Genomic DNA, 27,738 nt, shown 5'->3' with positions numbered 1-27,738 from the left:
GAAGATAGAGAGAAAACACCTGCAGACCTACTTCACCACTTGTGAAGCAACACCCCTGCAGGTGGGGAGCCTGGGGCTCAAACCCAGATCCTTGCTACTGTGTGTGCTTAACTCGGTGTGCCACTGCCCAACTTCCCCAGACTATTACTTCAAAATATATAAATAAGGACTGGGGAGATATAGCACAATGGTTACTCAAAAGACTTTCATGCCTGAGACTCTGAGGTCTCATGTTCAATCCCCAGCACTACTATAAGCTAGAACTGAGTAGTGCTCTGGTAAAAATATGCATGAATGAACGAATAAGAAATGTTAAACAAAATGAATAAAATTATATCTGTGTGTATATGCATATTATTGGATAGAAGCAGAAACTGAGAGGGAAGGTAAGAAGAGAAGAAGACAGAGACACCTGCAGCACTGCTTCACCTCTCCTTGATCTGCAAGTAGGGACCGGGGCCTTAAACCAGGGTACTTCTGCATTGTAACATGTGCTCTCTACCTGGCCCCAAGATTACTTCTTTATCAACCACATCCATTCACAGACCTTTATTTTCCACCAAGGAATTACCTCTCCATTCCACGGGAGCTGGGAGATCTTGCCTCTGGAGAGACACCTCCCCTTAATTCATCTAGGAGCAAGGGGCCTTTCACAGACCATTTCTGGAGAGACTGCGTTTCCCAACCCCAGCGGGACCACTGGACTAATCCGAGGAGACTGCAGGAAGCCCCCCATCCCCAAAGGTATCTCCCGGCTATAGAGCGGCCTTTGCGCAGGTGGACGCGGGAAAGGGGAGGCAGGGCTGAGCTCTGCAGGGCCCCGGCCCCTGCACAGCCAGGTCACCCCCGGGTCCCCGAGTGAAACGCACACCCCAGGCGCTGGTGGCTACGCGGACGGGCGCGGGGAGGCGGGTGCGAGGCGGACTCCGCCCCGCTCGGCTGCTGGAGGCTGCAGGCTGCTTGCGCGGGCGGCGCGCGAGGTGAGGCTGCGGGCTAGTGGGCTGCGGGAGCCGCGGGGATCGCGGGGCCGGCTCTCTCCCTCCCTGGGCGGTGCGGCTCCCTCGTGGGCACCGGGCGGGGGCTGCGCGGGGTTGGCGGGGTCGAGGACCTGGGGGCTGCGGGAGCCAGGTCACTGCTGGAGCGGAGGGCGGGGGGCGGGCACGCAGCTCGTCCTTGGCCAGATCCCGGGAGGAGAAGTCCGGGCCCCTCCCCCCAGGCCTCGGGGACAAACCGCGAAGCCTCCCAGGGGCGCTTGGGGACCGCGGCGCAAAGTCGGAATTTCCCCTCCGGGCCCCCTCGAGCGCACTCCCCAGGGAATGGCCTGGCTAACAGACCCTGAGAGATTCTTCTGGGGGAGGGATTATGTGGACCTGAGGAGGAGGAGCACCCTGGCAGCCGAGAGAGACAGAGACAGAGACTAGGAAACCCAAGGGGTTGGGCCTATACGATTTAAAAGCAGCGATTTTAGTGAGCAACCAAAGGATTGCTAGACATTTAAAAGATGCAGTAACGATTGTAACAAGCAAACAAAGGGCTGCCAAAGACATCTAAAGCATGCAATGGAGCCTCACTTTTCAGGGAGAGAATGGGGGAGGAAGGAGAGAGAGAAAAAAATATGAATATGATACAAGATATGGGTTGCAGGCCACGTTTCTTCTTTCCCACTCCTCACTGCTGGACTGAGAGGCAGATGTGCCAGGTAGAGATAAGGTTTTTCTCTCCTGGTTGCCTTTTGCACAGAATGCCAGCCTGTAAGGCGGTGGCTGCCTCACCAGGAAGGACAGTCTACTGGGAAGCACGTCTTACCAGACAGTTCAAGCAGTTGCTTTTTTTTTTTTTTAATGTTTCTTTTACTGATTTCAGAGTTAAGGAAGATTTTAGCGTGCTGTCTCCACCTGGGAACAAGTTTGTGTTTTTAGTATTTCTTCAGGCTGCATAGACACAGGTAAGTTGATGATTTTGGTGGGCCTCCATGTTGCTGATGGCTGATAAAAGTGTATTTGAAATTGAATCACTTTAGAGATGGGAGCTGTGTAACAGTCAGAGATCAGAGTCCTTGACACACACACACACACACACACACACACACACACACAAAAGCTTCATGCAAATAGCCCTTAGAGTAATTTTAGCCTTGAAAATAAAGCCTGTTTTCAAAGCAGGGACCAAATATAATAGCACATTAGATACATGAGGTGATCTGAAAGCGAGGAGGAAAAAGAGAGGATACAGGTCTTTCCCCTAGAATGCAGAGCTAATATGAAATGATTTCTTCACACAGCATGTTGCTAGATGCACAGACATAGTCTGTAGGCTCCCCGTGCACAGTGTCAGTTCACTATGACTCAGAGGAGTTTCTGCTTTGTTTTGTTTTGTTTTGTTTTTCTGTTCTTTTGTTCAGTACTTCACATCAAATCATCTTAACTAAAAGCATGAGATATGAGAAACAACAGAAAAGTTCAGCTAATGCTTTAGTGTTACTTGCAATTCTACAGGTAAGTTATCATATTTTAATTTGGTCTTACTACTTTATTTTAAGTTCATCATTATATTTCACCTTGGTTAAAAGTGACCATAATTTTGACCTATACAATTTTTGCGATACATTTTGATTTATTTTTCCCCCAAAGAGTTTGAGAAGCTTCAAGTCAACCATTTGGAATCATGTCTGTATGTGTACATATAAGTTGAATTATGTAAATACCGGGTACTTCTAGAACACTTACCTATATAAACTTTCAGACTCATCTCTTTCTACCTGTAAAAATGTTCTAGTAGTTGCATTTTTTTTCTTTCCTTTCCCCTTCAGATAAGCTGACTTTCTTTCTGTGCCCACTTTCCAGTTCTGTCATACGCGCAATGACAGAATTCCACTTTTAAGATTTTACTGTATTTCTTTCACAGCTATAGAGCATACATGCTAATGAGCCTTTTGGTTGCAGCTCAATGTATGTATGTATGGATGTGTGTATCAGTATCTGTCTTAGCTGGAGCTTCAATGCTCTGAGTTGACTTTTTTTGGGGTGGGGCCAGAGAGAGAGAGAGAGGGACCATAGCATTAGAACCTGGTCTCCTGCAGTACACACTGTACAGGTGCATAGCTTACCACCACTCACAGTCAAATTTGTTCATTGTTATTCACTAAGTGGTAGGTACACTATGCTCATGTTTGAGGTCAGATGTGTGGGCTCAAACAGGACACTCTAAAATGCCTTTGCCTGACAGATGCTTTAAAAAGTTGACGGCAGGCTCTCTTTGGTAAATTTCTGGAGGCTGCAAAGTAGTGGTGTTTTAATAAAAAGTTTCATGTTATAAATATCAGTTTCCTTTTGACACATTGTGTATTAAAGGAGAGGGGAAGTGAGGCAAGAAGCCTGACTTAATAGGGGGGCACATCCCAGATCAGGGAGCCACACCTGAAGTACTGTAGGGTGTAAGATTTGGTAGGGACACCGGTTTTTCCCTAGGATCTCTGAGAAGTTAAGGAATGAAAACTAGGAGGCTGAAGTAGATTTGGTGGTCAGATTCTTTCCTTTTACCGTGTGTGTCTGGCCCTGAAAAGACACTATTTAATCAAGAAGCTAAAACCTTCTGTTGTCTCCTGATAGTGTCCCACAGCCTGGGTCCTGCTTTCTTTTTATTTATTTATTTATTTATTTATTTATTTATTTATTTTATTTTGTATAGATACAGTGAAGTTAAGAGGGAAGGGAAAGGGGTGGGGAGAAGGACCTGCAGTACTGGTTTCTCACTCATGAAACTTCCTTCCTGCAGGTGGGGATCAGATTCTTGAACCCCAATCCTTGCATACTGTAATGTGTGCACTCAGTCAGGTGCACCACCGCCTGCGCCCTCTGCCTACTTTCTGAGAACTATTTCATCTAGGGAACATGTTATTAGCACTGGGATCCCTTTTTGAGTAAGCACAGCCCTTTGGGGGAACTTTGGGAGCCTGAAGGAGAAGATGAATCTTTTTAAATATATATCTATTTATTTATTTTCCCTTTTTGTTGCCCTTTTTTATTAATGTAGTTTTTTATTGTTGTTGTTATTGATGTCATTGTTGTTAGATAGGACAGAGAGAAATGGAGAGAGGAGGGGAAGACAGAGAGGGAGAGAGAAAGATAGACACCTGCAGACCTGCTTTACCACCTTTGAAACGACTCCCCTGAAGGTGGACTCGAACCGGGATCCTTACTCTGGTCCTTGCACTTTGTGCCACATGCGCTTAACCCAGCTGTGCTACTGCCTGACTCCCGAGAAGATGAATTTTAATAGATTACATTAGTGCTCTAATGTATTCTGTTTCCAACATTTATAATTCCAGCAGAACACAGTACTAGTGAACAAGGAAACTGTTGATTAAGAAGAAAGTGGAAAGTCAAGGAGAAAAGCCTACAGAGTGTAGCAGAGCTTGTGCAGGGTTATTAGGAATATCAGTTCATTACCGCCTCAACAACTGCAGAATTTCTGAAAAGTGTAGTTGGAAGGGAAGATGAGTTGAAAACTGGGTAGGAATTAGAAAGAGTGAACATCATTTGCTTGGGGGGCTAGAATGGTCGTTTGCATTTAGGATAGCCTTTTAAAAAAAGTATGGGGGGTAGGAGGGGAAGAAAAGAGTATCTGGGGGGCTGGCAAGACAGTTCACCTGGGAGGGCATCTGCCTTGCCATGTGTATACCGTGTTTCAGCCCCTGACACACCCCAGGGGAACACCGTGGCACTGGGAGAAGCCTGAGATCTGTTTCTCCTTTTCTCTTTGTCTCTGTCTCTCTGAGAATCTCTATAAGAGCAGTAGAATTGTGCATGTATGAAATCTGGGACACACACATTTATTTATTTATTTATTTATTTATTTATTTATTTATTTATTTATTGCTGCCACCAGGGTTATCACTGGAGCATGGTGCCTACATGACAAATTCACTGCTACTATTTTTTTTTTCCTTTTTATTAGATAGGACTGTGAGAAATTGATTGGGGGAAAGAAAGACTGTGAAGAGAAAGAGCGACACCTGCAGCACTGCTTCACTGCTCATGAAGGTTCCCCTCTACAGGTGGGGGCATGGGAGCTTGAACCTAGGTGCTTGTGCATGATAATGTATGGGCTCAACTGGGTGCTTCACCACCTGGCTTCCCCTTCTCTCCCCCCCACCTCACTCCACAGAAACTTCCTATATCAACTTTGATGGTGTCTCATCCTTGAGGAGATCAGAGGTGCTGCATGACCTGTAAGGAATTGTGAAGTCCTCAGGCCAGGAGGGTGCCAACAAATTAGAGAGCCTGTGTTGTGACTTGGTGGCTTCAGGGCCACTCAGGGAATGAGGCCACACACCCTGATGCCTATGACTAGGATGCAGGTCTCCAGATCATTGTCTCCTTAGCAAGAAAAGCAATGTGATAGTAATGACACATAAAATTGTGTGATCATCATAAAAATGGATGTATGGGATGTATGGGAATGGCAAAATAGCTCATTTGGATAGTGGTTGCTTTGCCCTGTGCACAGCCTAGGTTCGAGTCTGAGCCCTACCCAACACTGGGTAGGGCTTTGTTGCTATGGTGTCTTTCACTCTTTTTTCTTTTTCATTTTTTTTTTTTAATCCAAGCACTGCTGAGCTCTGGCTTATAGTGGTGCGGGGATTAAACCTGGGACTTTGGAGCCTCACACATGAGTCTCTTTGCATAACCATTATGCTATCTACCCCCACCCTCTTTCACTTTTTTTTAAACATTTTTTTTAAATTTTTTATTTAAGAAAGGATTAACAAAACCATAGGGTAGGAGGGGTACAATTCCACACAATTCCCACCACCCAATCTCCATATCCCACCCCCTCCCCTGATAGCTTTCCCATTCTCTGTCCCTCTGGGAGCATGGACCCAGGGTCATTGTGGGTTGAAGGTAGAAGGTCTGGCTTCTGTAATTGCTTCCCCACTGAACATGGGCGTTGACTGGTCGGTCCATACTCCCAATGTGCCTCTCTCTTTCCCTAGTAGGGTGGGTCTCTGGGGAAGCGGAGCTCCAGGACACATTGGTGGGGTCTTCAGTCTAGGGAAGCCTGGCCGGCATCCTGATGACATCTGGAACCTGGTGACTGAAAAGAGAGTTAACATGCGAAGCCAAACAAATTGTTGAGCAATCATGGACCCAAAGCTTGGAAAAGTGGAGAGGAAGTGTTAGGGGGGTACTCACTGCAAACTCTAGTGTACTTCTACTTTCAGGTATATATTTTGCAGTAGTTTAGGGATACGTGTGAACATATGCTCTCTCTCACAGAAACTGGTGTATATCTAGGTTTTGGGACTTTGTTAGAAAGTGAACCACCTGAGATGGAATTAGAGTATACTATGAAAGGAAAGGTCTCACCCGAGTAATGAAGCTGAAGGGTTGTCATTCCACACGTGGAGTCTCTGGACACAGTCTGAAGTGAAGCATGTTGAGGTGGCAATCGTTGTGTTGGTTAGGTTGTAATCGGCAGATGCAATATTATTTGATATGGATTGGGAGAGGCATACGGGAAAGTGGGCCCTATCCAAGGATTCCAGGACTGGGGGAAGTAGAGGCTCTATAGTGGAGATGTGAGGTTTCTGCTGTCTTAGGGTTCAAAAGACAATCAATAGTTAATGTTATTATCACATTATTTGGTAATTGGGTTAACTTTGAAAAGTCCTTTTGTTAGGGTTTGCTGTGCAGTACCCAGTATCTTGTATATAGCTGTGCTATTGGTTGCTTCTGATCTACTTGGTCTAGGCTTTTGAGAGAGTCTGCATATCAATTACACAGCCTATATATTGAAAAGATTCAGTTTGTGTTTTGAAAAACTTCGAGACATACAATTAATTTTCCCCCTCTCATATTAATTAACTAGTGATTTATATGACTACGTTTTACTAGGAGTGTACATAAATACCATTCCCACCACCAAAAGACTGTGACCCATCCCTCCCACCCACTCCCACCCCCCACTGTCCCAGGAAGCTGCATGTCTACCCCTCCCCACAGGGTTTTTACTTTGGTGCCCTCTTTCACTTTTTATCTCTCTTCATCTGTTTCTATCTGAAAATGTCATGCCAGACAGATTAAGATTCTGTGATGACCAGCAAAAAATGGAAGTATGAGAGTTTATACATGATGGATATGTGTGTAGAAGTCAGAGAAAGTAGAACATAAGTCATTTTCAAAACATAAACCTTCATTTACCCTGATTGAGGCATATGCCACTTTTTCAGTGTTACTAAATTAGGCAGATCTAGTGGCTGTTGCTGATTCAGATAATGAAATCCAATTTTATTAATCTGATTGCTTCTTCTCTGCTCAGCTGTTTGAGTCAACATCAAAGGAAAATGCAAACCTTATTGAATGTGCACATTCCTGGAAAGAACAGCTTGATGTCACCTGCATATCTCAGCCCTCATTTACTTTGAAAAGATTAACATTTTTCCAGGTCATTTTTCATTTGTGTTTAATAATGGTTTACAAGGTTATAAGATTGCAAGGTGTAGTTCTGCACTATACCTACCACCAAAGTTCTGTGCTCCCATCCTCCCAAAGATCATCACCATCGTTATCATAACATTGTAGAGACAGTTTGCTTACTTCTGCTTTTTTTTTTTTTTTGCAAGTTTATGCATTTCAGTTCTCTAGATTCCACAAATAAGTGAAACCAAGCAGGAGTTGTCTTTCAGCTCTTATTTTTGAGAAGCATAATCACCTCCAGATTCATCCATTTTGCTCCAGAGGACCAATAGCATCTTTTTTGATTGCAGAGTAGTATTCCCTAGAATTTAGATCTGATAATTTCTCTAGCCAGTTATCTGCCATGGGAATTTAGGTTACTTCCACTGTTGTGTTATAAGAGTAACTTTTTGGGGAATCAGGCGGTAGCCTTTTTTTCTCCTTGAATTTTCTTGAGAGCTTGTTTGGAGGTTCTAGCAGGGGAGCGCAGCTATGTGTATACCCTAGATCGAAGACCAGTCCGTCTCTATTCAGGGAAGGCCATCCTCTTCAACTGAGTGCGCAGCTTCAGGAGGGATGCACATGGAGCGGTGAGGGAGGAAGGGGACACCTGCCTAGCCAGCCAGATCAGCCAAATCAAGCCTGGCAATCAATGGGGTGACAGATGTCACAGCCAGATCACCCTCACATCCATCTCCTTGAATTTTCTAAGTAGGTGATGAGGTAATATGAAAATAACATTTTTCTCCTTTTAACACCTTCTGTGTATGCTTTTTCTGTTTGTTTTAATGGGTGGCAAGGCTCTTTCAAACAGTAGTACTGAATACCAAAGGTGATCACAGTATGTCTATCTTTTCAAAATTTTTTTAAAATTTATTTTTTATTTAAGAAAGGAGACATTAACAAAACTGTAGGATAGGAGGGGTACAACTCCACACAATTCCCACCACCAGAACTCCGTATTGCATCCCCTCCCCTGATAGCTTTCCTATTCTTTATCCCTCTGGGAGTATGGACCCAGGATCATTATGGGGTACAGAAGGTAGAAGGTCTGGCTTCTGTAATTGCTTCCCCACTGAACATGGGTGTTGGCAGGTTCATCCATACTCCCAACCTGTCTTTCTCTTTCCCTAGTGGGGCAGAGCTCTGGGGAAGTAGAGCTCCAGGACACATTGGTGGGGCTGTCTGCCCAGGGAAGTCCAGTTGGCATCATGGTAGCATCTGGAACCTGGTGGCTGAAAAAAGACTTAACATATAAAGCCAAACAAATCGTTGACTAATCATGAACCTAAAGGCTGGAATATTGCAGATGAAGATTTGGAGTCTCCGTTTTGGAAATAGCTAGTAGGTCTATTTCAGGTCTATTCCAAAGGGCCCATGACTTTATTAGTTTTTGCCTGAGCCTGACATCTGATATGCAGGTGGACCCAAGTTATTGTCTGGGGAGATGATGTCATGGCTAGAAAAAGGGCTAAAAAGCTGGATCAGGGAAGAGAGTAGCTCCCAGATATGGGAAAGGTGTATAAATATTGTTGACTGTAAACCCCATCGATTTGATCTGGGGCCCATATTCAGTGTAGGAGCCTGTGTAACTTCTGTATCCCTATAGGTCTGAACTTGCATTCTGTGGCCATGAGTAGGGACATTCCCAATTGTACTAATTTCAGGACTCATCTTCCTCAGGTGGTGGATAGAGTATGTTATCTAACCCCTCTTTGGAGGATGGAATATTCTCTACCATTGTTGATCCATATTGAGGACAAGGTCCTATGGGGGCTGTCTTTTTAAATGGGAATGTTTCTGAAGTTTTTACCAGTAAGTTTGCCAGCCATAGTTTCCTTCCTTCCTTCCTTCCTTCCTTCCTTCCTTCCTTCCTTCCTTCCTTCCTTCCTTCCTTTCTTTCTTGTTACTAGAATCATCACTAAGGCTTGGTCAAGTCTACACACTCCCACTATTCCCAGTGGTCTTTTTTTTTTTTTTTTAATATGGAGTATAAGAGGAAGAGAGAGAGGAGAGACACCTGCCACACTGCTTCACCACCCCTTCCATGTGGGGACTGGGGCCTTGCACCCAGGTCCATGTTTTAACTCCTTAAATACTCAGCTTATTTATTTTCAGTCTATTTTTGCAAAACTATACATTTATTTTATGCTAACTGAAAGAAATTAAATAGAGAAATCTGCATATCATTGTCCCATTTATATGGCACTTTTTTAAAAAAATCATTCTTTCTCTCTCTCTTTCTCTCACTCCCTTTTTGCCAGAGCGCTCCTCAGAACTTATGGAGCAATGCAATAAAGATGGTGAATTTTCTTGCCTGGAAAATATTAGGCAAATAAATGTACATTAAAAAATTATACTTTATCTGTATAGTATCTGGGCCTTGCACATGTGTATTCCTACCAGTCTCAAGCCAACTTTGTATTTCAGATACAGACATAGGAGGAGGGTGAGGCAGAGAAAGAGTGAGATACTCCAGCAGTGCTCCACCCTCAGTGGAGCTTCCCCTGGTGCTCATGGTGCTCCCACATGGTGCTAGGGTTCAAACTTCCTTAGGCTTTATGCGTGGGAAGGCGAGTGCCCTGCCAGGTGAGTTACCTCTAGCCCACTCAAAATAGTACTGCTACTTCAGTGTCCACATTTTAAAAAGTTGTTTGTTATTTTATTATTTTTCTAGTCTGTGGTATTTTTGTCAGTATTTCTGCTGGCTGATGAATTTGAATTTCACTTTGGTCTTCTTCTTCTTTCCTTTCCTGCCTTCTTTTTTCTTTCTTTCTTTCCTTCTTTTTTTTTTTTCTTTCTATCATCTCCAGCCTAGTTTTTTTAGATAGAAGCAAACAGAGAGAGAGAGAGAGAGGGATACTGAGGCACCAAAGCTCCCTCCAATATCTTGGGGGCTAGACTGTGCCTTTTCTTTTCTTTTCTTCTTTTTTATTTGCACAGCTGGGCCCTCCGGTGTCTTAAGTGCTCACCATTCCTGGGCTGACTTTTATTCAGAAAGAGACAGACAGAAACACCAAACGGCTAGAACTTTTTCCAGATTCCTCCTCTTTTGGCACTCACTTGTGTGTTGGGATTTGAACCTGGGGCCCCACACATGGCAAGGCATGCACCCTACCTGCTGAGCTAGCTCTATGGCCCACCATTTATTTTCTTGCAATGTTCATTATTTTAAAAAATTAATCCATATGAATTAATTTTTTTAAAAAATTGAACTTCTGATCTTTTGCTATTACTGTCTAAGGTATATTTCTTTTTTTTTCTTTTTAAAGATTTTATTTATTTATTTATAAGAAAGATAGGAGGAGAGAGAAAGAACCAGACATCACTCTGGCACATGTGCTTCCAGGGATGGAACTCAGGACCTCATTCTTGAGAGTCCAAAGCTTTAGCATTGTGCCACCTTCCTGACCACTTTTTTTTTCTTTTCTTTTTTTTTTAATTTATTTTTTATTTAAGAAAGGATAAATTAACAAAACCATAGGGTAGAAGGGGTACAACTCCACACAATTCCCACTACCCAATCTCCATATCCCACCCCCTCCCTTGATAGCTTTCCCATTCTCTATCCCTCTGGGAGTATGGACCCAGGGTCATTGTGGGTTGCAGAAGGTGGAAGGTCTGGCATCTGTAATTGCTTTTTTTTCTTTTTCTTTAAATGTTCTAACCTTTTTTTGTGCTTTTGCTAGTTTTGCTTTTCAGACTACTCAAGAGCGTTTTGAAATTAAAAAAAAAATTCTAAAAAACCTTTTTTTTTTTTCATTTTTTCTCTTATTTTGATAGAGGGTGAGAGAGACGCACACCAAAAGAAGGAGAGACTGAGAAAAACACACACAGAGAGATATATGGAACCTAAATTGTTCCACTACTTGTGAAGGTTCCCCTTACATATGGGAATTAGGGGGTTAAACCCAGGTTCTAGTGTATGGTAACTTGTGCTCTTCCAAGTGCACCACCACCAGTTCCCTCTTTTGAAATTTTATTTGATCAATATTGTCTTTGTTGTTTCTGGCTTGATTTTTTTTCTTTTTCTTTTCTTTTCTTTTTTTCTTTTTCTTTTTTTTTTTTTTTTTTTATCAGCCATAGCACTGCTCAGCTCTGGTTTATGGTGGTGTTGGAGCCTCAGGCATAAGAGTCTGTTTGCATAACTATTATGTTATCTACCCTTATTTTTTCTTACTATGGTGTGGTTTGAAGGTTTTCCCTGCTCCAAAATGTAATAGGGTTTTATTCACATCTTTTATTGCTTTCACAAGTTTTTTTTTTTTAATTTTTTTTATCCCACTTTGAGTATCTCTTGATATGGTGACTCATAGAAGACACTTTTTTTTTTTTTACATTCTGCTCTGCTCTGGTGTTTGAACTTCAGTGAAAAGAAAGCTATGAGCTACAGAGTTGAGCAGGAGCTGAGGTGTGTTTCACTGTGTCCTTGTCTCTTAGTGTGTCCAGAGTGCTTGTAAGTAAAGACAGAAGTTCCAAGTGGTAAGTGTAGTTGTACAGTGGTAGTTGTACAGTGGGACCAATGCTTGTGACTGTGTTGAACAGAGAACCTAGTGCCCCTTAGAATTTCTGTGCTTCACTTCATTCAGTGACTTCTGAGTTCCTTACCAGGGGAGATGAAATTGTGGTAGGATACATAAAATAACATCTGATATGGTCCAGTGGATAAGCTAATGAACTCTCAAGCATGAGATTTTGACTTCTATCCCTACCACTGCATGATGAAATAGAGCATGATGATCTATTTCTCTCTTTTCTCCTTTATCATTAATAAATAAATAAATAAATACTTTTTTTTAAAAAAAAAAAAGCAGGGATTAGGCAGACAGCATAATAGAAATGCAAATAACTTTCATGCCTGAGGCTCTGAGCTTCCAGGTTTGGTCCTCAGCACCATAAGACAGAGCTGAGCAGTGCTCTGGCAAAAACAAAACAAAACAACCTATCCCAGTCTTTTTTTTTTTTTTTTTTTTTGACATCAGGGTTATCACTGGGGCTCAGTGCTAGCACTACAAATCCACCCCTCTGTTAGCCATTTTTCCCTCTTTTTGATTTCTTTCTATTTGATAGCACAGAAAAATTAAGAGAGGAGAGGGCAATAAAGATTGAGAAGGATATCTGCAAACCTGCTTCACTGCTTATGAAACTTCCCCACAAACATGGTACTGTGTGCACTCAACCAGGTACACCACCACCTGGCTCCCACTTTAAGTCTTGAATACTTGAATACTGGGTCATTTTTCCATTATGAAGCCAAGAACTCAAGTCTTCAGGCTCGCTCTGTTTTTTTTTCTTTACCTTTAGTGCACATTAACATACTAATTGCAACATATATTCCTCGTTCAGAAAGAGATAGTGGGACATTTCCTGTTCTCTTTTGGCTAGTAATCACTCGATCTATAAGCATCTGCTGTTCAATTTCTTGAATGTCTTACAGGAATTACAAGTGTGACTTTAGACCGCCACTTACAACTGAGTGTTCAGCTGGTAAAACTGCAGATCTTTCAGAAGAAGCCAGCTGAGAAGGTAGGACATGGAAATATGCTTATAACATGAAACATGCTTTTCTTCAAGTAGTAAGAACTCAATAAGACAATTACTTTGAATCACTTTTGACAAAAAAAAAAAATCTTTTTAGCAGGCTCCCAGGATCAAATACAGCTGGGCATGATAGCAGAGGGAAGGGAGGGAAGGACTCTGAGCTCCAGGGGACCAAACCTATAACAGCTTTCCTTGTTCATGGACAGACTGGGGTGTGGGCTCTGACTACCCTTTTCCTCCTCCTTCTCCTTATTTTATTTTATCTAGAGAACAAGAAATGGAGGGGGAGGAGAGGGATGAGGAGGAAGAGAGGAAGAGGGGGAAGAAGAGATGGAGAGGGAGAGGAGAGAGGGAGGGGGAGAGAGAGAGATAGAGAGAGGGAGAGGGGGGAGAGGGAGAGGGGGAAGGAGGGAAAGATATCCCCTACTTGGGGCTGAGGAGACAGCATAATGGCTCCACAAAAAAAACAAACAAAAAAAAACCTCTTCTGCCTGAGGCTCTGGGATCACAGATTCAATCCCCTGTCCCACCAGAAGCCAGAGTTTAGCTTTGGTCAAAATTAAATAAATAAGAGGGCTAGGGAGAGACTACAGCACCAGAGCATCCTTCATACAGTAGGGACCACACTCTAACCTGGGTCGTGCACATGGCAAAGCAACTACCCAAGTGAGCTATTTCACCAGCCCTGACTATTTCCACTGAATGGCACCTGTTGTAGGTAAGCTTAGGGTCTGTCCTGGCCAGTCCTTGAAGAGCTTCTCTCACCACCTCTTCTCTTTGCTGCTTTATTTCCTGTGTGGACCCATTAAGTAGTAGATATCAGAACCACAGTCACATTTCCCCATGTGTTGAAACGACACCCATGTAGAAACTGGCTCATGGAATAACTGGTTTTTCAGGTTCATGTGCTGGGGATCTTGTGTTGTGCTCTGCCCCTGAGCTGGCTCCTCAGCCCCCTATTTTGACTTTACTTTCAATGAGAGGGAGAGAGACACCAAAGCCCCTTTCTGCCATACCCTGGAGCTAACTCCACCTTAGTTTATCTTTGGTTCCCTTTCTCTCCCGCCCTCAAGGCTTCATGCAGGGAAGGCATCCACACTCCCTGAACAGCCACCTCCCTGGCCTATTGTTTTCAATGGGCTGGTAACAGACGACCTGGGACTCATGGCTGGGTTGCACGCAGTATCTCTTTATTCATGTAGGACGCAGCACAATCTAAGCCGAGCTAAGCTAAACTAAAAAACTACAAACAATCTTGTCCTTATAAATATACTAGCCCAGTGGGGTGGGGACAGGATGCGACGCAGAGAGGGTGGAGAGAAAAGTGACTGGTGAAAATCAGGGTATGACAAGGAGAGGGGGCGGAGCAGGCAAGAATTCTACCACTGAACCACCAATGCCCTGGAGGGAGGGTGGTGCTTGTTAATAGTGGTTATGTAAATAGAATACAGTGGTTATGTAAATAGAATGCAGTGTTAAGCAGGGGGGATTTAAACCAAATGAAACAGAAAAGGTTTTTAGAAGTAGAATTAGAAGCATACCAACACTGGCCCCTAAAATAATTTGTATTTCTTTCTCTCTCTTTCTTTCTTTCTTTTTTTTCTATTTTAATTATTCCTGTTATTGAAGGTTAGCACCCCTTATTCAGGACATTTCCCTTTCATTTTCCAAAAGCTGTTATGACTTGTTGGTTTGTAAGAGCAAGATATGAGACTACTGTTAGATCACTGTTAGGATAAGTTAGTGTCCATGTTGTCTAATTGGCATGTGAATGATGTAAATGCATCCCCTTAAGTTTGACCATCCAGTGCCTATTAGGCCAGTGAGAACAACACATAAGAAAGGGTTAATTAGGGCCTGGTGATGGTGTAGCCAGTTGAACACACATGTTACAATGCACAAGGACCCAGGTTCAAGCCCCAGTCCCCACTTTCAAGGAGGAAGCCTCACAAGCAGTGAAGCAGTGCTGCAGGCATCTTTCTTTCTACCCCCCTTTCAGTTTCTCTCTGTCCTTTCAAAAAGAGAAGGAAAACAAAAAGTGTCCTCAAGGAGCACTGGACTCAATGTGCATGTACTGAGACCCAGCAATAATCCTGATGGCAACTGGGGAAAAAAAAAGAAAAGAAAAAGGTGCTAATTGCTTTCATAATTCTCATTCTAGATCTTTGCTATTACAAGTTTTTCCCAGAACTAACTTGTCAGGAGGAAGGTAGCCTAGGAGGTTGGATGGACACACACACTTGATCCTTATTCAGATGTAAATAGCACTGATTGAGGAAGCCAGCATGTCCGGCACTCCTGCTATAAATCTGTGTCTGTCTTGCACTTTGATTATTGTGAGGCAAAAAATGAGGTCATAGGACATAAGTAGGGAATCAAGACACACATGTGAAAACACACCAGAGAGAGTTTGCTAAGACATCCTGTTGCATAGTATGGTTTAAAGTATAGAAAGTATTAGAAAGGAAAGGTAACTGGCTAGAAGTTATAGGGCCAGGTAAGGTGTGGCCAGGTAACATGGGTGGAGTCTTGAGGTCCTATCGTCTTTACATAAATTAAGAGGCGAGAGAACTGTGTGTCCAGAGATTTAGACTGACTCAAGACAGCACCATTCATAGACTGACCTTTCCAGAGAACACTAAGGTGCATCTTCCAGGCAAACTCTAGGTTCCTAGGAGCCCTCCTATTTTGCATGAAAGGACACTCACTGTCAGAAGCCTCCCCAGGTTATCCATTTCTTATCCTGAAGTCCCTTAGCATTTGCTCTAAACAGTTTCCACTGCCCTGCCATGTTTACAGGCTGCCCTGGAAGGCTCTTCTCCCTTCTCCTTTTTCCTACTTTCACTCCTGGTGTGATCTATTGATGTAGATAGTATCTACTAAGTAACTGAGACCTATGTTCTCCTCCAGGCCTGGTGTACTCTTGATGCTGTCATGGTACCAGCAAAGCCCTGTGAGATTCCTAACTAAGCCTGGCATTTGGGACAGAGCTAAGACCTGACAACCACTGTCAGTCTGAGAGATCCATGCTCTTATCTCTGCTGAAGGTTGGGCAGTAGCACAGCGGGTTAAGCGCATGTGGCGCGAATCGCAAGGACCAGTGTAAGGATCCCAGTTAGAGTCCCCGGTCCCCACCTGCAGGAGAGTCGCTTCACAGGCAGTGAAGCAGGTCTGCAGGTGTCTGTTTTTCTCTCCCCCTCTTTGTCTTCCCCTCCTCTCTCCATTTCTCTCTGTCCTGTCCAACAATGATGACATCAATAATAACAATAATAACTACAGCAACAATAAAAAAATAACAAGGGCAACAAAAGGGGGAAAAAGCAAACTTAAAAAAAAAGGAAAGGAAAAAAGAAAATGTTCTAGGAGGCTGTGTCTCATGATTCTGCTCTGACATAAGATTTCTTTCTTTTTTTTTTTTTACTGTCAGATAATGTTTTATACTCAACAGTAAGTTCAATAGTTTGTACATGCATAACATTCCCCAGTTTCCCGTATAACAATACAGCCCCCACTAGGTCCTCTGAATCCTTCTTGGACCTGTATTTCTAATTTATCACTATCTAGCCGGAGCATTGCTCAACTTGGCTTATGGTGATGCTGGGGATTGAGCCTACAACCTCAGAGCCTCAGGCTTGAAAGTCTTTTTGCATAGTCACTGTGCTATCCTTAATGCATGCTTTTAAAATAAATTAGGCCTTTATTTAAGCACTTGTTCTCTAGAGTGAACATTCTAGCCAATAAGGTGAAAAGGGGGCTCAGGAAGTATTTTAGGTAAGTGAAACTTAAGTTTATAGTCTGAGCTGTTATAAACTTCAGAGGTGGCTACCCTATTTATTTCTAGAGGACTTGTGCTTCTGTCCTTTATCTTATTCTACATCAGCAGGTCGCCATAAATAACTATACCTACTCTAACTCTATTTTTGCCAGAACTCTTTTTTTAAAAAAATATTTATTTATTTATTCCCTTTTGTTGCCCTTGTTGTTTTATTGTTGTAGTTATTATTGTTGTTGTTATTGATGTCATCGTTGTTGGCTAGGACAGAGAGAAATGGAGAGAGGAGGGGAAGACAGAGAGGGGGAGAGAAAGAGAGACACCTGCAGACCTGCTTCAACGCCTGTGAATTGACTCTCTTGCAGGTGGGGAGCCGGGGGCTTGAACGGGGATCTTTACACCGGTCCTTGCGCTTTGTGCCTCCTCCGCTTAACCCACTGCGCTACCACCTGACTCCCAGAATTCTTATCAGATCACACACCTGAGAAAAGACCTTGGTTTATTTGGCCTTTTAAAAAAATATTTATTTATTCCCTTTTGTTGCCCTTGTTGTAGTTATTATTGTTGTCGTCATTGTTGGATAGGACAGAGAGAAATGGAGAGAGGAGGGGAAGACAGGGGGAGAGAAAGATAGATACCTGCAGACTGATTCACCACTTGTGAAGCGACTCCTCTACAGGTGGGGGCTTGAACTGGGATCATTAAGCTGGTCTCTTGAGTATTGCGCCACATGCGCTTAACCTGCTGTGCAACCGCCTGACTCACTTCTTTTAACCGCATTGAATCCTTTACTTATTTTCCACACTAGCAAATAAGAGCGGTGGGTTTAGTATTATTACTATAGATTATTACTTTTTAAAATTTTTGTGTATTTATTTTTTAATTATATTTATTTATTGGGTAGAGACAGCCAGAAATTGAGAGGGAAAGGGAGTCAGAGAGCGAGAGACACCTGTAGCCCTATTTCACCATTTGTGAAGCTTCCTGACTGCAGGTGGGAACCAGGGGCTTGAACCTGGGACCTTGCGCACTGTACTGTGTGTGCTTAACTAGATGTGCCACCATCTGGCCCCTGATTATTTAGTTTTTGTAAGAGAGACGCTAGAGTCCTGCTCCCTCACATGGCATGCAGGGATTGTAACCAGGGTCTCTTGCATGCAAGATATAGGTACACCCATTGAGCTACCTCTGTGGCCCTGAGATTCACTTTGAACTCTCCATTACTCACTTCTTTTTGAGCCTGTAGTTCTCTAGGGCAAAATCATACATTTACAATTGTTTATGATAATTCTTATTAGAACTATCAGTTTTCCAAAATAACCAAGGATATGTTTTCACACCCTCCCTTCCTTCTCTCCCCCATCTCCCCCTGCGTGTTCCTTCCCTCTACCAGAGCACTGCTCAGCTCTGGCTTATGTGGTGCTGGTGGTTAAAACTGGGACCTCAGAGCCTCAGGCATGGACATTTTTTGTATAACTATTGAGCTGTCTCCTCGGCCAAGGATATATTGTTAACGTTGATTTGGGTATAAGAGGTTAGAATTATGTTAACTATCATTGTCACTTTGCTTATAGTTTAAGTGTAGTTCAGTAGCTTTAGGTGAGGATTTTTTGGTTTTGCTTTGGAACCTTGTTATTTTCTTCTTGGGTAGAAAATGAGATGTCACTTGAAATTCATCTTGGGTGGTGGTGGGGTTTTGTTTGTTTTGCCAGAGCTCTGCTGAGCTCTGGCTTACAGTGGTACCAGGTATTGAACCTGTGACTATGAAGCCTCAGGCATGAGAGTGTTTTTGCAGAACCACGGTGCCATCTCCCCTGCCCTGCCGGGGTGCAGGGTTCTAACCAGGTCTATGAAACCTCTTCCAGAAGCTGAGGCTCGCACGCTTCTGAGCTGCTGTGGATGGCCCTGACTCTCTTGACCACCCTCCTGAGTAGGATGTCACTGAGATCCCTCAAATGGAGCCTCCTGCTGCTGTCCCTCCTGAGCTTCCTCGTGATGTGGTACCTCAGCCTGCCCCACTACAACGTGATAGAACGGGTCAACTGGATGTACTTCTACGAGTACGAGCCAGTGTACAGACAAGACTTCCGCTTCACCCTGCGGGAGCAGTCAAACTGCTCCCACCAAAATCCATTTCTGGTCATCCTGGTGACCTCACATCCCTCTGACGTCAAAGCCAGACAGGCCATCCGAGTCACCTGGGGTGAGAAAAAATCTTGGTGGGGATATGAGGTGCTCACGTTTTTCTTGCTAGGCCAACGGGCTGAGAAGGAGGACAAAATGCTAGCCTTGTCCTTAGAGGACGAACACTTGCTTTATGGAGACATAATTCGGCAGGATTTTCTAGACACGTATAATAACCTGACCTTGAAAACTATCATGGCTTTCAGGTGGGTGACTGAGTTTTGCCCAAACGCCAAGTACATCATGAAGACAGACACCGACGTTTTCATCAACACTGGCAACTTAGTGAAGTACCTGTTAAATGTAAACCACTCAGAGAAGTTTTTCACTGGCTATCCTCTCATCGATAATTATTCCTACAGAGGATTTTACCAGAAAACCCATATTTCCTACCAGGAGTACCCCTTCAAGGTGTTCCCTCCCTACTGCAGTGGATTGGGATATATCATATCCAGAGATCTGGTGCCACGAATCTATGAGATGATGAGTCATGTCAAACCCATCAAGTTTGAAGATGTTTACGTCGGGATCTGTTTGAATCTGCTGAAAGTGGACATTCACATCCCAGAGGACACCAACCTTTTCTTTCTGTACAGGATCCACCTGGACGTCTGTCAGCTGAGGCGTGTGATTGCTGCCCATGGCTTCTCTTCTAAGGAGATCATCACATTTTGGCAGGTCATGCTGAGGAACACCACCTGCCATTACTAACCCACCATCCCACAACAGGCCTAGAGAAGGATGGGCTGCTTTGGAGGCAGTGGTGAAGTTGGTACTTTTTTTTTTTTTTTCTTTTTACCAGAGCACTGGTTCAGCTCTGGTTCGGCTTATGTTGGTGCGGGGAGGATTGAATCTGGGACTTAATGGAGCCTCAGGCATGAGAGTCTGTTTGCATAGCCATTATCCTATCTACCCCCGCCTGTAGTTGGTACTTTTAAACAGCCAAGGCAAGCCCGTGAGGAAGTCACTATGCTGAAACTGGCATCGAATCCATGAGCTGGGCACAAGTGACTGTCCTTTATTTTGACAAAAACCACCGCGGGCTCTTTAAAAGGAATCTTTCGATGAAGCAAGTGGAGATTTTCTGTATGGAAGCTACTAGGCCCAAACCATTTGAATTTGTCATTCTTTAGACTAGAGCTTCTTTAAAGGGTTTTGTTCAGTAAGCTCTCTAGTAACATAGCGCATTGAACAGTGTGGAGTCCTTCCCATTCAGCAGTCTAAGCAGTTAAAGGTTTTGTGTAGATCTTAAATGGAATGTCTATTTTCCAAACTATGTAGTTGTGTGTATAAAAAAAGAAAACAAACAAACAAAAACCCTGAGCTAAAATTATACCAAACACAATTTCATCTGTTTTGGTCATTCTAAATGTGACAGTATTTTATGGTTATCAATTCTTAATCTTATTATAGAACTCTGGATGTTTGAATATTATGGTTGTTTTAATACAGTACAGACTAAGGAATCACCCTTAACATTTGAACTATTTTCCAGTTACTTCACTAGTGGGTTTATTCTTGTTGCTCCATTGTTAAGTCATCGGTCATTACTGTGTACCAGTACTATCTTGGACTTTGATACATATTTTATCATGGTAATATGAAGAATCATGATTTGGGTCTTGTTTTTAAAAATATAATCCCCAGTGTTTCTGGATGTCATGTTATTGGTCTTAGATGATACAGAAGGCCAGGGATGTCTGTTTCCACTTGGAAAGGACTCCCACGAGAAGAGAGAAAAGAGAAGCCTGGTGACCAGCATGTTATGAAAAGTGTCGTATGTCAGTACTTGAATTGGAAAAAAGACAACTTAAGATTTGTGTCACATTATCAATCTACTCTGTGTGTTGTTTTACAATCAGTTTGAGAATAAAGAGGGAAGAAGAGAGAGAGAGGGAGAGAAAATACTGCTGTTATTTGTTTTACATCAAGAAGAAGCCCTGGTGTATGGCCTTAAATCTTATTTCCATGTGGAGTCACATTTCTTCACAGGAGTGGTGGTTTGTCTTTTGTTGACCTACTCATAGGTCAAACAGGAGCATGCCTTGCCACCAGATTCTGGGTGCTGTGCAGTTACCTATTATGGCTGACTTGGAACAACTGTTTTCTTTCTTCTGGTCCTTTGTTTTTGTTTTTATGTTTGTTTACCACCAGGGTGATCACTGGGGTTTGGTGCCTGCATGACTCCACCCTATCTATTGGCTTTTTTTTTTTTTTTCCCCTAGATAGAGGGTAAGAGACAGGGATGGGGTTGGGAGAAAGAAGAGACAACATAGCATTGCTCTACTACTGATGAAATTTCTTCCTGCAGGAACTATATTGGTGGCCAGGGAACACAAACCCAGGTCTTCAGTGCATAGTAAGGAGAGCAGACTTGTGTCCCCACCTGCAGGTATCTCTGTCTCCCTCTCTATCTTTCCCTTCCTGATTTCTCTGTCTCTATCCAATAAAAATAAAGCATAAAAGCTTACATGTACTATTTCCCAGGCATTTCTTAGGTCAGTGTCTCCTCTTTAGTTTAGCCCCTGCCTGCACTGGCTCTGTGACCCCTGAATGTAACCCCTGAGATTGCACAACTTCTGAAATTAGGTCAGAAGAAGTCTTGGAGCTTCCTTTGTGGTCTTGTCTCCAAAGTCTAGCTACTCTGTGGCCACTAACAGGAGGAAGGCCCCACCAGCCATACAAGGTAGCTTCTATGGGCTCCAGGCCACTCCTGCCCCAACCTCAAGATCCCAAGTGGTGATCACCCAGAGCTCCCAACTCAAGGGATCACAGGGTGAGGAGAATGGCTTGTCTTGTCTATGTCAGCTGTTCTCGGAGGTACTCATTTAAAGTGCCTTGTCTTACTATTTCTTTCTCCATAAGGAACAGTTACTATTATGACAAAAGTCTGTCAGAGACATGAACAACTCAAAGTAAGGGTGAAAAGCAGGATCCACAAACATCTTATGGGCACAAGCAAAGGAGTCTGGGTCCGTGGTATGTTTCCCACAGGGCTACCTGCGGGGCCAGCCAGCCTCCCACTCTGCCCCTTGCTCAATGCTTATCACCACCTTATGCAGTTCAGGCTTCAGATATGACCTGTTCCCAGGCAGCACTGACTCTGGGGATTGTCTTCTGGGCAGTTCAAAGGGTGAATTTTCTCTTACTGAAGACAAAAGGGAAAGGCTCTTGTCTTTAGTCAGATGTCCTGTCTCCAGTGCTGGGACTTACGACCACCATATTGATCCTGTGACGTGGCCAGCCTAAAGGCCTGTCCGTGGGCTGAGGGGGTAACCCTGGTCCTGCCTGGCATCCTGCAGACCCAGGACCAAGCCCAGTCCAGATGCTCTCAATGAGGAATGACCACTAGGGTAGGACTATCTGACTACTGCTCTGTCCAGAGGGACTTGGTGTCAGGAGTGAAATCCATGGCTCCTGGGATGGCGGTCAGGTCCCCTAAAGAGAGAAAGCACCCCACCTATGAGCAGATGACTCTGGCACAGGGGCAAGTGGGAGAAAAGGGAAATATCTTCTCTCTCCCTCACCTCACCAGGGTCTGGGAGCAGAGAGGAGCACAGGACATGGGAGAATGGGAGCTTTGCTCCTGGAAGCATTTCCTTTTTAATGGATGAGAAGGGGGAGAGTCAGACCACTCTGACTTGTTTGTTCCATGACCAGTGTCCTGCTTTATGAACTTGGCACAGTGTAGCTTCTGGAACTTGATGGTGCCAAGAATTGGTGCCCTCTCATAACAGAGGACTTGGGAGGCATTCTGGTTGGGGGTGAATTCACAGCTCCCTTCCTCTAGGCTGCCAGAGGAACTTTCTTCTGGAAGAGAAGTGTCTCCAGCTACTAGGACAGGAATGACTAGAAGGCTAGACTGGTTAACTCGTTTCTCAAATGATGGCCAGTCCCTTCTCATGGAGGGTGACTCAACTTTTTTTTTTTTTTAATTTGTGACTAGTAGTAGGTTACAAGATTGTAAGTTTAGAGTGAATAGTTGCACACCACACCCACCACCAAAGTACCATGTTCCCACCCTCCCTAAGATAACCACCAGAGTTCTCACAAGTCTTAACAGTTTGCTTGCTTCTGTCTTTTCTTTCTTTCTTTCTTTTCTTCAAGTTCATGTGAAGAAAATCTCTAGGTTCTACATCTGAGTGAAACCATTTGGTAGTTGTCTTTCATCTCTTTACTTATTTTGCTAAGCATGATCACCTCCAGTTCCATCCATTGAGAATGATGTTAGCTATGGGTTTGTGTTAATGGCCTTTATTGTATTGAGGAATGATCCTTCTATGTTGGGCTAGTGATGCAAGAGAGATGACCCAGGAACCGAGCGCATGGCGGTGAGGCTGTTCAAATCTTTATTCATCCGAGCACCCCAGAGTCGGGCAGTACCACACCCGGTTAAGCACACATGGCACAAAGTGCAAGGACAGGCATTAGTGTGCGAACTCTTCAAGGCCAGAAAACGGAAGTCCCAAATCAGAAACGGAAGTGGCTTGACAATACCATACATGGTTAGGAAAGGGGCAGAGAAAGGTAAAAGGGTGCTGGGAAAGGTAGGAACTTCCTTAACAACTGTTGTGAGGGGTTTAACTGGTAGGATTAATAATACTCTGCAGGTAGGAAAAGAATATATCAAATGAGCAGAATGGGTGGGGAAATAGGGAGGAGACCTTAAGTCATTTGTTAGACAAAGCAGAACATTGATATGTAGATAATAAGAGAGCGGGCCATTGTATCAAGGAATGCAGGGTGAAGCAGGGGAGCTGGCTTAATGTTTTAAGGAATGCCAAGCACCTGGAGGCAGAAAAATGCAGGGTTTCTGGAAGGAGTAGCTGATTGGGAAGCGAAAACTGCCCCCCACCCCGTACTTTCTCCCCAGCTCAACCTTAGCAAGAGGGAGTCTGACAGGGAGATTTGTTTCCTCAGTTTCCCATTTTTCAATGGGAAAAGACTCACCATGCTCAACCTGGTTCCCACAGTATACCCAGCACTTCTATTCTCTGTTTCTGGAAGGCCTTTATCATAAATGAGTATTGGATCTTGTCAAATGCCATTTCAGCATTACTTGATATGTCCATCTGTTCTTTATCTCCCCTTTTGTTGAAATGATGAATTTGATTGATTTATGGATATTGAGCCAGCCCTGCTTCCCAGAGATGAATTCCACTTGGTATTAGTGAATTATTCTTTTTTCTTTTAAATATTTATTTATTTTCCCTTTTGTTACACTTTTTTTTTATTGTTGTAGTTATTATTGTTGTTATTGATGTCATTGTTGGATAGGACAGAGGAGAGAAATAAAGAGAGGTGGGTAAGACAGAGAGGGGGAGAGAAAGATAGACACCTGCAGACCCACTTTACCGCCTGTGAAACAACTCCCCTGCAGGTGGGGAGCCAGGGGCTCAAACTGGGATCCTTATGCTGGTCCTTGCACTTTGCGCCACGTGCACTTAACCTGCTGCGCTATCGCCTGACCCCCATTAGTAAATTATTCTTTTGATATGTTGTTGGATTCCATTTGCCAGATATTGTTCGGGATCTTTGCATCAATGTTCATCAGGGACATAGGTCTATAGTTTTCTGGTAGAATCCTTTCCTGCTTTGGGGATAAAAGTGATGTTCACCTTACAGAATGTGTTTGGTAGTGATTTCTCCTTTTCAATTTTCTGGAAGAGTTTGAGGAGAATAAGTATTAGTTCTTCTTTGAAGTCTTAACAAATTCATTAGTAAAGCCACCTGGGCCTGGGTTTTTATTCTTGGGGAGATTTTTGATAGCTGATTCAATTTCTTTCTTTCTTTCTTTTTTTCTTTTCTTTTCTTTTCTTTTCTTTTTGACTCCAGGGTTATTACTAGGGCTTGGTACCTGCACTATGAATTCACTCCTCCTGGAGGCTATTTTTCCCATTCTATTGTCTTTGTTGTTGTTAATTTATTGTTGCCATTGTTGTTGTTGTTGGATAGGACAGAGAGAAGTCAAGAGAGGAGTGGAAGACAGAGGGGGGAGAGAAAGATAGACAATTGCAGACCTACTTCATTGCTTGTGAAGCAACCACCTGCATGCAGGTGTGAACCTGGGGGGCTGGAACCAGGATCCTTACACTGGTCCTTGCACTTTACATCATGTGTGCTTAACCCGCTGCGCTACCACCCAGCCCTTGGTTGATTCAATTTCTATATTAGTGATTGGCTTGTTTAAGCTATCAGCTTCCTCTTGGATTAGGCTTGGCAGGTGGCATGATTCTAGAACTGCAGCCATCTCTTCTAGGTTGTCCGATTCATTTGCACAGAGATGTTCATAATATTCATATGTACTTATTTGTATTTCCCTATATTCATTTGTAATTTCATCTCATTCCTGTTTTTACCATAGCTTTTTCTCTTTTTTTTTTTTCTTTTTGTGAGTCTAGCTCATGGCTTATCTATTATGTTTATTCTTTTGAAGAACCTGCTCGTGGTTTTATTAATCTTTTGGATAGTCTTTCTGGATTATATTTTATTAATTTCTGCTCTGATTTTGATTATTTCCTTCTTTCTGCTGACTTTTGGGCCTCTTTGTTGCTCTTCTTGTAATTGACCAATTGTGATGTTAGGTAGACTACCTGAGATCTTTGCTGCTTGATAATATGGGCCTGTATTGCTGTAAACTTTCCTCTTAGAGCAGGCTGTGCTATATCCCACAGGGTCTGGTCATTTTCATTGTTCTGAAAGTAATTTTTAAGTTCTCTGGATTTCTTCAGTGACCCAGGTATATTCAGAAGTGTATTGCTCATTCTCCATAGTTTGGGTGTATTATTTTTATTTTTATGTTTATGTATTTATTCCCTTTTGTTGCCCTTGTTTTTATTGTTGTAGTTATTATTATTGTTGTTGTTGTTGGATAGGACAAAGAGAAATGGAGAGAGGGAAGATGAGGAGAGAAAGATAAACACCTGCACACCTCCTTCACTGCCTGTGAAGTGACTCCCCTGCAGGTGGGAAGCTGGGGGCTTGAACCAAGATCCTTCCACTGGTCTTTGTACTTTGCACCACCTGTGCTTAACCCACTATACTACCGCCCGGCTCCCACTTTGGGTGTATTTCTTTGTTTCTTTTTGTGGTTGATTTAAAGATTTTTTTTTTTTAATTTTCCCTTTTGTTACCCTTGTTGTTTTTTATTGTTGTAGTAGTTATTGATGTCATCATTGTTAGATAGGACAGAGAGAAATGGAGAGAGGAGGGGAGACAGAGAGGGGGAGAGAAAGATAGACACCTACAGACATGCTTCACTGCCTGTGAAGCGACTCCTCTGCAGGTGGGGAGCTGGGGGCTCGAACAGGGATCCTTACGCAGGTCCTTGTGATTCGCATCATGTGTGCTTAACCTGCTGTGCTACTGCCTGACTCCCTGTGGTTGATTTCTAACCTCACCACTTTATGGTCAGTAAAGATACTTTTTATGATTTTAATATTCACATACTTATCAAGGCTGTCTTTGTGTCCTAACACATGGGTGATTCTTAAGAATTTTCTTTGTAGGGGGCCGGCTGTTAGCACACGTGGGTAAGCACACATTAGAATTTGCAAGGACCTAGGTTCAAGCTCTAAGTTCCCATCTGCAGCAGGGAAGCTTCACAAGTGGTGAAGCAGTGCTGCTGGTATCTCTCTCCCTCTCTGTTACCCCCCTCTTCTCAATTTCTGGCTGTCTCTATCCAATAAATAAATAAAGATAACAAAAAACTTCTAAGAAAAGAGCGTTCCATGTATATTCTCCCTTTTCCTGTGTCTGTCTTTCCTTTTTGTAGTTGTGTTCATGGTTCTATACTACTATTTAGCTCATTAAAGGTTGGGATTCCTTGCATCTTCTTTCCATGTGGGACTCCTCTCAGTAATTCTTTTTTCTTTTGAGTTTTAATAGTTTATTAGTCATAGAAAACATTTATTTCTCAAAATCAATTCATCGATTCTTGCTGAGTTCCTTGTAAAATAGTAAAGCTTATAGAAAATTTCTTTCTCATGAACAGATAATCACTATGCTTTTGGTCCAAGATATGTTGGGGCTTTTTTTCTTCTTCAGATGACAGACAGACGGATGTAGCTGAATCTATGAACGAGTGTACTTGCCCCAAATGTGCAACATAAATACAGAAGCAATGAACAGCAGACTCATAACCAATACTGGAACGGGGCCAGCTTTCAGCCAGGCAAATCCTCCGTGTAAAATCGCCACACGCCCCCAGTGCCTGCTGAGGTCCTGCAACCTGCACCCTGGAAGCTGGTGTTTTCCCGCTGCTGCACCTTGGACCCTGCCGCCCATGCGGGTCACAGCTTTGCTGGGAGAGCCCCTGAGGAGCTCTGATTGGTGCTGCTGGGCGACATGCTGGAGTCTGGACGGTGTCAGGAAGCTGGAGCTGACAGAGGGGAAGGAATGGAAGCTGCCAGGCTCCAGCGGAGGCGGCGGCCCCTCATTAATTCTTGCAAGGCAGGATTGGTAGTGGCAAATTCCTTTAGTTTCTGAATATTTGAAAAGATCTCTACTTCTCCATCATATCTGAAGGATAATTTAGCAGGATACACTATTTGTGGCTGGCAATTCTTATATTTTAATACTTTGAATATGCCACTCCTCTCCCTCCTTGTCTCCAGGACTTGTGATGAATAATCTGATGAAAGCCCGATAGTTCTGTCTTTGTATGTGATTGTCTTCCTTTCCCTAGAAGCCTGAAAATAGTTTTTTCCTTGTCTCTGGTTTTGGATAGTTTTTACAATGATGTGTCTTGGTGTGTATCATTTTATATTAAAAAATTTAGGTGTG

At 43.2% G+C, this 27,738-nt stretch overlaps 1 protein-coding gene and 1 pseudogene across 10 annotated transcripts; one reads left to right on the top strand and one right to left on the bottom strand.

Annotated features, from left to right (window-relative positions):
- The first annotated feature begins 790 nt into the window (after positions 1–790).
- Positions 791–27,738, top strand: B3GALNT1 (beta-1,3-N-acetylgalactosaminyltransferase 1 (globoside blood group)). Of its 10 annotated transcripts, none has more exons than XR_009551235.1 (7): positions 791–980; positions 1,864–1,945; positions 4,957–5,056; positions 12,895–12,983; positions 18,636–19,722; positions 21,266–21,313; positions 27,001–27,738. XR_009551235.1 is itself a non-coding variant. In XM_060196636.1 (5 exons), the coding sequence occupies exon 5, from the start codon at positions 18,670–18,672 to the stop codon at positions 19,663–19,665; it is 996 nt and encodes a 331-aa protein (XP_060052619.1). In that variant the 5' UTR covers positions 792–980; positions 1,864–1,945; positions 4,957–5,082; positions 12,895–12,983; positions 18,636–18,669; the 3' UTR covers positions 19,666–20,553. The 10 variants fall into 10 exon arrangements, 5 of the variants coding, with proteins under 5 accessions (XP_060052619.1, XP_060052642.1, XP_060052635.1 ...); XR_009551236.1 differs by having other exon boundaries at positions 18,636–19,726; XR_009551241.1 differs by lacking the exon at positions 21,266–21,313.
- Positions 26,902–27,302, bottom strand: LOC107522300 (protein transport protein Sec61 subunit beta-like; annotated as a pseudogene).

Source organism: Erinaceus europaeus, chromosome 1, assembly GCF_950295315.1.
Source record: "Erinaceus europaeus chromosome 1, mEriEur2.1, whole genome shotgun sequence".
Taxonomy (NCBI): Eukaryota; Metazoa; Chordata; class Mammalia; order Eulipotyphla; family Erinaceidae; genus Erinaceus; species Erinaceus europaeus.
Note: the sequence above shows the minus strand (reverse complement) of the source record. Positions and strands in the feature narration are given on the sequence as shown.